Source organism: Melospiza georgiana, chromosome 1 (genome assembly GCF_028018845.1).
Source record: "Melospiza georgiana isolate bMelGeo1 chromosome 1, bMelGeo1.pri, whole genome shotgun sequence".
Taxonomy (NCBI): Eukaryota; Metazoa; Chordata; class Aves; order Passeriformes; family Passerellidae; genus Melospiza; species Melospiza georgiana.
The window spans coordinates 269,601-281,884 of NC_080430.1; the positions used below are offsets into that span (position 1 = coordinate 269,601).

General features: G+C 60.9%; 1 protein-coding gene across 2 annotated transcripts in view; it reads right to left on the reverse strand.

Annotated features, from left to right (window-relative positions):
- AGAP3 (ArfGAP with GTPase domain, ankyrin repeat and PH domain 3) overlaps nt 1–12,284 on the reverse strand; it is a 114,866-nt gene that overhangs the window by 50,860 nt on the left and 51,722 nt on the right. The window contains exons 8-9 of one of the 2 annotated variants that reach the window (XM_058020742.1): nt 5,046–5,201; nt 1,289–1,381 (exon numbers count right to left, since the gene is read on the reverse strand). In XM_058020742.1, coding sequence (XP_057876725.1) covers nt 1,289–1,381; nt 5,046–5,201 — 249 coding nt within the window. Of the gene's footprint in view, nt 1–1,288; nt 1,382–2,653; nt 2,775–5,045; nt 5,202–12,284 lie in introns of those variants that run through there. The other variant, XM_058020749.1, reaches the window with a different exon arrangement.

Genomic DNA, 12,284 nt, shown 5'->3' on the forward strand with positions numbered 1-12,284 from the left:
CAGGGCATGGCCCAGCACGCAGCTGGGCTGCCTCCTGCTGCTGGGGCAGTGCCAAACCCGGGCCCCTCAGGAGCAGAGCCCCCAAGTGTGAGACCCCCCAGCCTCCACCCTGGCACTGCTTCTGCTGTCACTGCTCCCCTGGCTCCAGAGCCAGCCCTCCCAGGGCTGCCTTCCAACACCAGCCTGCTTTCAGCACAGCCCCTTGCCCGGGGCACCAACAGCCCTGCACAAACCTGCCCCAGGATTACTCCACGGCAGGGAAGGGCAGGAGCTCTGGCAGCTTCAGCACTGAGCAGGGTCTCTCTCTTGTGACCCACCACTCCCCTCCCCAGCTAGCCTGGCTTCACTGCGCCCTTCCCCATGGAATCTCAGCCTGAAATCGTACCAGGCAGCCAGAACCTGGTGGGGATGGAGACTGTACTGTCCTGCCTCACGTCCCAGCACTCCTGCAATGCAGGGACACAACTGGCCCTGTGCAACTCAGCCCTGGCAGGGCTGGGGCCCCATGGGGCACAGAGGGGCCAGCAGGAGGTAAATGAACCCACAATGGGGGCACAACATGCAAGGCAGGAGCACAACCTGCACTGCCACATCAGTCTTTCCTGCAATGCAAGGAAATCCAGACAGAAACACCATCCAGGCAATCCACAGCACCTGGCTCGCTTGGACATCACCCACCACTGCTTGCCAGCTATGGACACAGTGATGGGCCGGCAGCACTCTGGGCTGGATCCCAGCAGTTCAAGCTTCCCTGGAAGCCAAGAGGCAGGAGCAGAACGCACTGCTGCAGGAAGCAGCGCCTCCCTTGGACTCCCAGCAGCTCACAGTAAGGGCACTGTGCTCACAGCTCTCTGTAGGAGCCCATGAACAGGGGAATCCTGAATCCCCTTCCTGTCCTGCCAGGAGCCGGAGCAGGAGTGGAAAGGAACAGGAGAGAAGAGCAGCAGAGAGGAGGAGAGAGAGGAGCAGGGAGAGGCTGCGGCAGAGGCTGCAGCGGGCGTGGGGCATGGATGCCATCTGCTGGAACCACTCTGCAGCCGCTGCTGCAGCCCCGGGAGCGTCCTGCCACTGCCACTGCCACAGCTGGGCCCTGCCACAGCCCCGGGAGCATCCTGCCACAGCCCCCAGAGCCCACTGCACACCCACCCACCCACCCACCCACCCACGGCACAGAGCCCCCAGAGCACCCCCAGCAGCCCTGGGGCGTGCAGCACCCCGGCAGGAGCCCCAGGCAGCCCCCCAGGCTCCCCGGAGCCTGCTCCCCCAGCGGGGTGAAGGAACACCGAACCTGCTTCATGGGGATGGCCCGCCCGCTGCCGATGCTGTCCGCCTTGCACTCGGGCACCTTCTTGTCGCGCTCCGGGTCGGCGCCCTTGCGGGACTGGAAGAGAAGAGACACGGGCACGTTAAAGCGGGCACGGAGAGCACACCACGGCCCCCTGTCCCGCAGCTCCAGCCAGAGCACTCTGCTCTCCCCCAGGCCAGCTCTCCCAGCACCTGGCCCCTCTAGGGACACTGGGGACGCTCCAGGCCAGCCCCCAGCAAGCTGTGCTCTCTCTCCTCTCCCCCCGGTGCAAGCAGAGCTGTCCTCCTCCTGGCAGAGCGGGGCTGCGTGGGCCCCCCCTCCCGTGGGGCACACAGGACATGGCGACAGACAGAAATGGCATGGGATGCAGGTGGAGCATGGATGGAAGCAGGAGAGGGTCAGGCAGTGAAGGAACTCACACCTCTACTAATCCAACAGATTTATTCTGGTAACACACTTGCACCATACAAAGTAGCACAGGTCACCGGGCAGATACCAGCCCCTTACAAAAGAGCATGGACAATAAATATCTACCACACGTCTAGAGCGGCGAGAGCGGGACCCACCAGCGCCCGAGGGCCGCGGGGAGAGCAAACTCTGATAAATACAATATGAAATTTACAGTCTGTTGAGCAGAACTCATTCAAAGTGCTTAGGACAGAGGGAAATACCAAGTCATACATGGCATGGAGCACAACCAATACATTCAGAATCACAACAATGGCAGGAGGCAGCAGCAGCGTCTCTCTGGAGCGTCCTACACACCCCCTCAGTCCAGGAGGGCCCCGTGTGCTTTGGATCAGAAAGGGATACGAGCCCCGCGCGCCTGGCACACCGATTCACCAGATTTTGGGCCCAGAACCAAACAAAGAGATCGAAAGAGAAGAAAACTAAAGAGACACAGATGGCTGCTCGGCTGCGAGGAGAAGAGGAGAAGGAGCAGGAGTCCATGCAGGCTGCAGAGGTGCAGGAGGGAAGAAGGAGCGGAGCGCTAGCGGCAGGCGCTGCAGCGGCTCCCGCAGGCAGCAGCAAAGCGTCTTTTGGCCCATCCAGCTCCATGCGCGGCTGTCGCCCGGTCCCGGTGCGTCTGCAGGTCTTCCCATCCCAGCAGGGTCGTCCGCCCGGCATCCCCGAGAAAGGGCAGTGCCTAGACAGCATCCAGCAGGCCCAGAAATGTCCCAGCTTAAAGTGCAGGCGCAGGCCGTCTCAGCGCTTCCTAGACTTTACATTGGGGGGATTTAAAAGGCTCCTGCGTGTCTCCGAGGGGGGGACCCATGCTGGCTGGAGGGCGGGCGAGCCTCTAATCTTAGATCAATCCCAGTGCCCATCCCTTATCCGGCCCTGGAGAGGCAATGAAAAGTGAGAGAATTTGTACAGAGGTGCCGTGTGTAACCACCTGGATCTTCTAATTTGGAAGGAGTTGGAAAGGCCTTTTTGTTGATGAAAAGTTGGAAACAGTGGCACATATCTGCAAATATCGAAAGAATAAAGAGTTTGGCAAGTTATACTCAGAACACGGACACGAGTCTGTCAGTGATGGGTGCCAGCAGACAGCACGGACAGGCCACGGAGTGGGCGCCGGCGGCAGCAGCAGTCGGGGCTGGGGCGGGGGCAGGAGGGGCGCGCGGGCGCAGAGTCTGTGTCCACCTGGAGCTCTGGGGCACGCAGACCCCCGGGGGGAATGCCATCCACTGGGGGGCGGGAGGGGAGCGGGAAGGAGCCAGAGCAGGGGAGAGGAGAAGGAGAGTAGAAGAAGAGAGGAGGAGGAGGAGGAGGAGGAAGAGAAGGAGGAGAGCGGGGAGGAGGGCGAGGAAAGGAAAAGGAGGAGAGGAGCAGAGGAGTCAGGCATAGCTCAGGACTGGGGCTGCAGCAGCTCCCAGAGCTGGGCCGAGCACTGCACCTCGGAAAGGCCTGTGCCCACCTGGGGACCCTGTAAGGACAGAGGCTGCTGGCTACCCCTGCGCTGCCTGCCTGGGAAAAGCTAGTGGCAGAAAACAGCCTGCCCTGTCCTTCCCTTCCCGCCCCTCCTGGTCCTGCCCCACTGCGGGAGGTGTCGGGAGCTGCTGCTGCTGCCACGACCAGATGGGTGAAGACGTCAACGTGAGCCATGGATGTGCAGCAGCACACGAGCAAGCAGGTGAGGTGAGCCCAGCGGTGAGGTGAGCGCGGTGAGCGCGCGGCGCAGAGCAAGCGTGAGCCGGATGAGCGAGCGGAGAGACCGCGGCCGCGCGCGATGACTCCACAGCGAACAAGAACAAGCGTAAGCCCCGCAGCAAGCTGCCCTCCTCCTCCTCCTCCTCCCGCAGCGTGCCCACCCCAAGGCGCTCCGAGAGCGGGAAGGCGAGCCGGCGGCGAGTCCAGGGGCGTGGGGCAGCGTGGCCGGGTGCTGGCACAGCGCGAGGCCCGCGGCACAGCAGCAAGCACAGTGAGAGGGTGGCAGGGCCGGGCAGGCACCCGCCAGCGCTGCGTGCAGGGCACGGGGAGGGGAAGGCAGTGAGGGAACAACCATGCGTGGGAGCAGGGATCTGCTGCGAGCCAGGGGCCGTGTGTGCTGGCAGGAGGGGCTGGGGAGCACAGCCCACCCACCAACAGCACACGGGCAGGGTGAGCGTGGGCCTGGGGGGCACAGAGAGCTGGGGGTGCGGGAGATGCAGCCCGGGGAATACGCAGAGTATTGGGGAGGTCAGCACAGAAACTGGCAGGATGCCAGAAGCCAAGGGAGACGGGCACATTCCCAGCACCAGGAGTGGGGAATCTGGGATGCCAATGGTGCAGTGAGAGGAATGGGGCACAGGACACTGAATTTGTGTGGTCTGGGCTCGGAGCAATAGCGGCTGGTCACAAGGGTGACACAGTGCAACAGGTACAAGGGCTTTGTTGTGGCTGGTTCCACAAACAGCAGACACAGTGTGCTGAGCAATGGTGGCTGGAAAGCACATTGAGATGGGCAGAGGATCGAGGCCGGAGCCTGCACATGTACACAGGGAACAGAAGCTACACCTGCACTAGACACAGGACAGGGACACGTGTGTGCTCACAGTGAGGGGACACTCATGGCTGTGCTCAGAGCAAGGGTGAGTGTGAGGGCAGAACTGGGCACACTGTGTGGACAGCGTGTGCATGGTGTGAGAGCGTGCAGAGAGGCAGGCTGCGAGGCAACCAGCACAGCTGAGGGCTGCAAATGTACCCTGCTCCACCTGGGGCCCAGAGCTGTCCTCCCTCCCTCCACACCCACAGCAGCTCCACAGCGCTGCTCAAGTCGCGCAGGATTCAGGAACGGGAGTGAGTGGGGCCCCGTGCCAGGTGCTGAGCTCTGCACAGCACCACTGGCACAGCATCACCAGCACCAAACAGGAGGCCCACGGACCAGGGGCTCTGTGCCACGCTCGGGGAATGCAGCCCCAAGGAGGAGATGAGCAGAGTCACTGGTGCTGTGCACGCACAGCTGCGCTCCCTGCAACGAGCAGGGGCTCACACACACTACAGACCCCCACGAGTGCACCCCTGCACACTGCCACGTGTGCGAGCACTGTCCTGCTGCCAGATGCTCCCCATGCACGCACACCCTGCCTGAGGCAGCCTGCAGCACCGTGTCCCTGCAGGCGCAGCTCCCTCCCTGCCAGCGCAGCACGGCGGCCGTGCAGGAGCGCCCGAGGGCTCGGGCTGCCCTGACCCACTGCCTGCCCTCTCCTGTTCCTGTGCTGGAACCCCCCGAGCTGCTGGGCCCCGCGCTGCTTACCGTGAAGATGTTGGAGCGCCGCTTGGACTGCTTGCGGATGGGGGTGGGCGTGTTGGAGGCAGCGATGGTCTCGATCCGCAGCTCCCGCTGGCTGATGCTCGGGGTGGAGGGCACGGACGACGAGTAGTCACTGAAGGCTCCTCCACCGTTGGTGGCCTAGGGAGGACATGGGTGGTCAGACAGGCCACCTGGAGGCACGGTGCAGGAACACCACCTGTCCCACATGTTCTCATGCCAGGGCAGGGCGTGCAGGACTGGGACTGGGTGACATCCAAACAACCATGGAATTGTTTCGGTTGGAAGGGACCTTAAAGACCATTTAGTTCCAACCCCCTGCCACGGGCAGGGACAACTTCCACTAGACCAGATTGCTCCAAGCCCATTCAACCTGGCCTTGAACACTTCCAGGGATGGGGAGCCCACAACCTCTCTGGGCAACCCAGAGACATTCAATGCCAGGCACTGCTCCTGCTCAACAGAGGGGCTTGGGAAGCCTTCCACCTCTTTCTGCTCTAGTGTTTTCACCAGTAAAATGTCCAAGTTCTGAAATCAAAGAGAAGGGCAGCAAATGGCCAGAGAAACCCGGCTGAAGCCCTTCCAAACACAGCTGTGGAACAAGGACTGAGGCAGCGTGGCTCCACGTAGCTGTGCCCAGCAGAGGGGCACAGCTAGGGCACCTCCCCTGCTCCCAGAACACAGGATCAGGGTCACTCTCCTTGGGCAGCCATTCCCTTCCTCTGAGCCCCTCAGACATGAGGCTCTGAGGCAGCCCAAAGCCTGCCAAGCCCCAGTCCCACTCATCCATTCCCTGTCTCTCCTGATGCCAGTGGGGATGCGTGCCCCCAGGACTCCGGCCTTCACCTGGCACAGAGTGCCACATGCCAAGCTCAGCCTCTGTGTGACACCCACCTCTGCTGCTGCTCTGGAGGTCCCTCTGAGCAGACCCCGAGGCTGGCACACCCCACCCATGCCTGCAGACCCCCACAGCCATGGCTGCAGTGGCCTGTGCTGGGAACACAAGGGGCTTCACCAACCCCTCGCTGGACTCCACAGCAAGAGGAAGATGCAGCCATGCACCCACGTCACCAACACGTCTCTTCCAGACCAGGCTGCTCACTCCCACCCTGGCCAGTGTGGGCAGCCATGGGACAGGGCTTAGGGACACCCCAGGAGCAACACTGGCATGGAAGCATTTCAGGTCTGCAGCCCAGGGCATCTCACCATGAGAGGCACGTGGCAGCCCCAGCTCCCTGGCAGTTGTGAGCAGCATTTCAGAAACACGTGGAGGAGCTGCCCCGGGAAGGGCAGGGGAGCTCCAGCAGCCCACAAGGGCAGCCTGCCCCCTCCCAGCTCCACAGCCACAGACTGGGGGCACCGCTGGCCCAGAGACTTCTCCATGCTGCCCACCCTGAGCACGAGTGCAGCCCTTGCAGGGGTGACCTGCTGAAGGGGCTCCACGAGAGACCCCCATCCCCAGTGGGATCAGAGCCTTATCCTGAGACAAGCACTTCACAGAAGGGTGAGAGGGGCTGCACAGGCAGAGCAGTGACCAGGACCCACAGCCCAGCCTCAGAGAGAGGGGCAACCTTCACCAAGCCCTCATCTTTAACCAGAGATATGGGAGAGGACACACAATAAGAACTTAGGAGAGGGAAAAGCCACCCAAGCAGCATTTCAGTTTCCTCCTCATGAAGGCAGAGCAAGGAAAAGAACTCCATGCTGTGAGCAGGTGTGTGGCTCAGACCATCCCAGCCTGTCTGGAAACAGGAACATTTCTGCAGTCCTGAAGCACAGAACAAGAGGGAACCTGGCCTGGTTGTGCTTTCCCACAAGTCCACGAGGCTGGGAACTTGGTCTGGGAGCTCCTGTGCAGGGTGAGGAGCCCTGTGCTGGACAAGAAGGTTCTGCAAGAAGGGGGGGACCAGCAGGGACATCGAGGGGGCAAAGCAACCTGTCACCTGCAGGGACTCCTGAGCCCTCAACAGAGAGAGCAGAGCTGCTGCCAGGGCTGGCTCCAACACCCACACAGCAGGGCTGTGGTGAAGGAAGAGCTGCAGAGAGCTAGGGCCACCGAGGGCACACAGACACAGCCTGTACTTAACTGATTAACTGTTTCACTGATTCACCACACGTGAACTAGGGCAAAGAAAGTGAAACATTCCAAGGGCTAGGAAGAGTAGAAGGATGCAGCAGCACAGACAACCTGCCCCATGGAACAGGAGCTGGGCATGGCTGTCCCTTGCTGGCCAGGCTTGGCATGCCTTGGTGGCCTTGGCTGCACGTTCAGGACGCTGTGACTGCGGGGAGGAGCCAGTTCCAAGGAGGCTGCAGAGTCTGAGCTCCTGCCAGAGCAGCTGCAGCAAACCCTGTGGCTGCAGGTGATGGACACTGAAGCATCAAGGAAGAAATCGATATGTTTTACTTACTCCCTGCAATCCTGTGTGTCATTTCTGTCTGGCAGAAAAACTTTCCTTGGCCTGAAAGTCTGCCTGGTGCTGGAGCCAAGGTTACTGTCCTTGAGTGATGAAGGACACTGGCCTTTGGGCCTCCAATGTCCCACAGACCAAACCTCAGGGAGGGCTCTGGGGCTGCAGGAAGGCTCACACCAGGCTATGAAGGCAAGCTGCCCCGAGTTCGGGGGCAGAGGAGAAAGTCCTCCAAAAACAGAGGTGGCTCAGGCAATCCTGAGCCAGTCCTGAGCTCTGCTGGAGCAGAGAGCTCCCCAACTTCCATGGGATCTAGGGACACAAATCCCAGGGATGTGGAGAACAGATGGCAGGTCTGGGCTGGTCCCACGTGTCTGCTATTGTCAGGCACTTTGCTGGTGGGCCTGAACAACCACCTGTGGCCACCACTGGAATCTGAGAGCACAGTGGGAACTGGGATCTTGGGAGGCACCTGTGGGACAAATCCTTCCCATGAGTGTGTGACTGGTAACATCAGCAGCGCCACGGGTGCCTGGGAAGGGCAGAACCCAGCTGAGCTCAGGGCAGGAATTGCTGCTGTAACAGGGCCTGGGGCAGAGCAAGGAGCTTGGGAAGGGCTCTGAGTGCAGCGGACAAACAACAAACACCAGCCTGGTGTCTGTGGGAGGCAGGGAGGAGCCAGAGGAGCACAAGGACGATGGAAAGGGCACCATGAGCAGAGCAGGCAGAGGGACACGGCTTCCACGAGGAAATGCCAACGCAGCTCCTGAGCTCTGACAGAACAACGTGCCACAGCAGGCCAGCGAGTGCTGTTACAGCTCAGGCGAGCTGCCCTCGGGCCTTCATTTCACTTGCAAACTTTGACTTTCCACCTTTGCTCTGATCTCTCCCTGCAGTGTGGATGAGGAGGGCCCTGCCAGTGCCCCCCAGCCCGTGCAGGAAGGCAGATGAGGCCATGGAGAGGAGCCACCATACTGGGCAGCCCAGAGCACAGCAGGGATGGCAGCAGCTCCCAGGGGGCACCCAGTTCCCCCCAGCAGCCTGCTGGGTACCTGCACGGGGTACCTGTGTCACCTCCTGCCAGCTGCTGGGAACAGCTGCCTGGCAGAAAGACAAACTGCCATCCCACAGCAAACACAGCACTGACTCACCCACAGCCTGGGGAGCTCCCAAAGGCACCCAGAGGCCCTGAAGGGAGACTGAGAACGGGGCAGCAGAAGGGAGGAAATCAGGTAGAACAACTCTGCAGGTGCTGCAAGCACCCACTGGCCCCAGAACCTCCCATCCCATCCTGCAGGCAAGGGCAGGAGCTGCAGGAGGGAGCAAGGTGGGACTGAGGGCCAGGTGAGGAGTGGGACTCCCAAACGCACCCAGCCTGCCCACTCAGCAGCAGGTGTGGGCAAGGGACAGAGAGGAGAGCCCAAGGCAGCAGGCACACTCTCCCTGGGCTGCTGGCTCTGGGGAAGAGCAGGGGCAGACCGCAGGGGCAGACCCGCATCATCCCTCAAGCTGCTGGGAAGGCCAAAGGGGCACATCTGTGTCCCCAAGGGAGTGCAGGGCTCCAGGGAATGCTGGCCCTGGCTGTTCCAGACTGTTCCAGACTGAGCCAGGGTCAGGGACCCGCTGAGCACACCTGGTGAGTCATGGGAGCTGTGGAAAACCCTGACCAGGACCAGGGCTGACCTGCTCCCACAGCTCCCCTTCCCTCCCCACGGATGGAGCAACATCCTCCAGGCACCACTCAGAATAACAGAAAAACCACAAACTCCCAAAGGCAGAAATGGAGCCAGGGCCTTTGGCTGGCCCCCAAGAGCATCAGCACAGTGCAAGGAGGCTGGGACACATGCACAGCACCAGAGTGCCAGGAGAAGGGAACCCTGCAGACAGGTGGGTAACAGGGAGTGCCTCCTCTCCCAGTACCCACGCTGCACTGCTCCAAAGGACAGAGCAGACACGCCGTGGCCACGTCCACAAAGGCTGGCTGGGCTCAGCCAGAAGCGTCAAGCTGCTTCCACAAGAGTTGTGCCCAGAACAAGAGAAGGGGCAGGGCTGGTCCCAGCTCCCACCTACCATAAGAAGCCCTTTGTGGGGCACTCCTTGTTCCCATTCCAAGAAAAGTGCCTTCTCAGCTGGCAGCTCCAGAGGACAGCGCTGTCCCTGCAGTATGGGCCAGCCAGGCCGAGAGCACTACTGCCAATCCCAGCTCTAGGGGCTCCTCCTGCCCCTAAATGCCAATCCTGGTGTTCCAGGGACTCCCCCTGACCCCCAGATGCCAGTCCCACTGCTCCAGGGACTCCTCCTACCCCTCAAGGCAGTACTGGAAGGGAAGGAGATCATTCTGTCCCAAGTGCATGTCTCACCTGTACACACCAATACCTGAGGCACAAGGCAAAGCTCCTAATTGTGTTTTTTGTCTGGCTTCTCTCCACCTCATCTCCATGTTAAGTCCTGTGCTCCTAAACTCTTCCTTGAGAGCCTTCTTCCTGTTTTCCCTGTGCCAATTACTCCTCCTTGACTTGCAAAAGCAAATGAGAAACCCTGGTGAGAGCCCTCGGGTATGAGAGAGTTCAGCTCAGCTCCACAAACACCTGGTCACCCTCCCACTGTCCTCCCTGGCAGGGTGAGCCTGTGCCCCCCTCCCAGAGCTGCCCCACATGCACTCCCTGCGGGGCCAGGAGCAGGGGACAGACACCAGGACACTGTCTGTGGGCACTCCCGGGCATGGTGCCCTCCCACACCTGAGCGTGTGGGCTGCTCTGCCCTGCTCCCTGTCAGAACCATCATTATGGGTGAATTTGCTTCCCAAAGCCACTTGGATTTCCCTGAGGACAGGGGGAGCAGCTCCAGAACCTCAGTTCTGAGCCCATGCAAGAACAGGCAAATGCTTCCCGGCACTTCAGGATCACTCACCATTGCTTCACTATTTTGGAGGTGTCCTCAGTAACGGGGAGAGCCGTGCAAGCACCAGGGGCAAAGATTGCTGCAAGGGTCACTGGCACCAGCAGGGTTTGTGGGGGGACCTCACAGAACTCAAACTGGCTTTGGTGACCCCTGGGGCACCCAGAGAGCCGAGGGCAGGGCCCAGCGCAGGCCTGGGGAGGGGGCACAGCCACCAAGGCACAGCCCCTGTGAGCTGCCCCTGTTCCTGCCCTTCACAGCTGCGCTCCCCAGCACAGCTCCCTGCGTGCCTGCAGCTGAGCAGGAGCACAGCAAGGCACAGAGAGCAAAGGGCTGTCCCCAGCAGGCAGCCAGAGCTCTCCCCTACACAGACTGCAGGCCGTGCTGACAGGGGCTCTGAGGGGAGGAAAGCCCAGGAGAGCAGGGACCCTCTGAGCTCACACAGCTCATGGCAGGCACTTAGAAAATTCTCCCAAAATTTGCTTCCCACAGCCAGTCCTAAATCCACCCTTTAGTTCAGTGCTGCCTTTCCTGAAGGAGCTCTTTCATGTCACACTGTGTATTTCAGGTCAGGTTTGGCCAATCTCTGCACTCATTCCTCAGCTAAATCAGCCAAGTGCTCACTTTCCTCCTGTGTCGGGGTTTATTCTCTCCCAGCTGTTTTTGCTACCCCTTCAGGCTCCATGCACAGTCACTGGAGTGGCTGGATTCCAGCTGGGGAGCCCGGGGGTCTGGCAGCCCCATCCCTCACACAGGAACGCTTTCCAGCTTGACAGTGACACCCTGCCTGCCTGGCACAGCCAGGGCCCATGACACACCTCTATGGGGGCTCTTCTCATACTGTGGACATGGAAAAAAACCCTAAACAAGTGTCCAGCTCCCCTGAGAAACGCTGGCCTTGGCCATCAGCCTCTTGCTTCCCTTCCAGCACAGGTGGCCTCTTCCCAACCAGGCTCAAACTGTACACAATTTGCTCATAAAACCCTCAAATTACCAGAGACACCCAAATCTATATTTCCTTGGGACTTTGCTCTTCACCTTGGATGTCTCCCACTGAACTCATCCCCAGCTCTCTGGACACAAGCACACTGACAGAACGTGGCTATGCAGCCCTCCCACCTGCACACAGACTTTACTGAGCTTGCTGGTGTCCAGGTGACCTGCAGCACAGGAAGCTGGCACAGGTCTCTGCAAACACCTGCACCCACCTACCTGCAGTGCAGCCTTAAGAGCCTCTGCAATCAGGCAGGCTGCAGACAGGGCACGGGTGTGTGCAGGACAGGCTCCTGAGAGGGGCCCAGAGTCCTGCCAGGGCCGGGAGGCTCTGACACACCCAGGGCTCCAGAGCAATCCCTCATGGCAAACCCACCAGCCACACGTGCTGTCCTCGGCGACAGGCAGGTTTCCTGCAGCCCTGTCACAGATCCTGTGAATCCACGTGCCACTTGTGCAGAGATGGGGTCTGCTGCCTTGGCGCCCTGGGGAGCAATGGAGCCCAGGACCTCTCCTTTCCTCCTCAGCAGTCTCCCAGCCAGCGTTTCTGTGGGCACTGGGAGTGCAGCAGAGCTTGAATGCAGAGAGGTGCCTGCCTGAAGGATCCCCCCTCCCATCCCCTCGCTCACCATGGAGCCTGTCCTCCTCAGCTCTGCTCCAGGACCGCAAAACATCACCATCCTCCCACCCTGGCAAACCTCACCAACAGCACAGAGCCCTTCCTGGGGCACAAGGGAGGGCAGCTCCTTCCCTGCTCTGCTCCTCAGCTCACCACTGAGCTCACCTCTGCACAGGTACATGCCCTCAGATGCAGGGGCACATGGACCATCAGCTTCCTGAGCCGGGGGAAGCAGGAGCTGAGCAGCTGTGCCCGCCCAGCTGGGGCTGCCTGGGCTGCCCAGGGCTCCCACACACTGCTCAC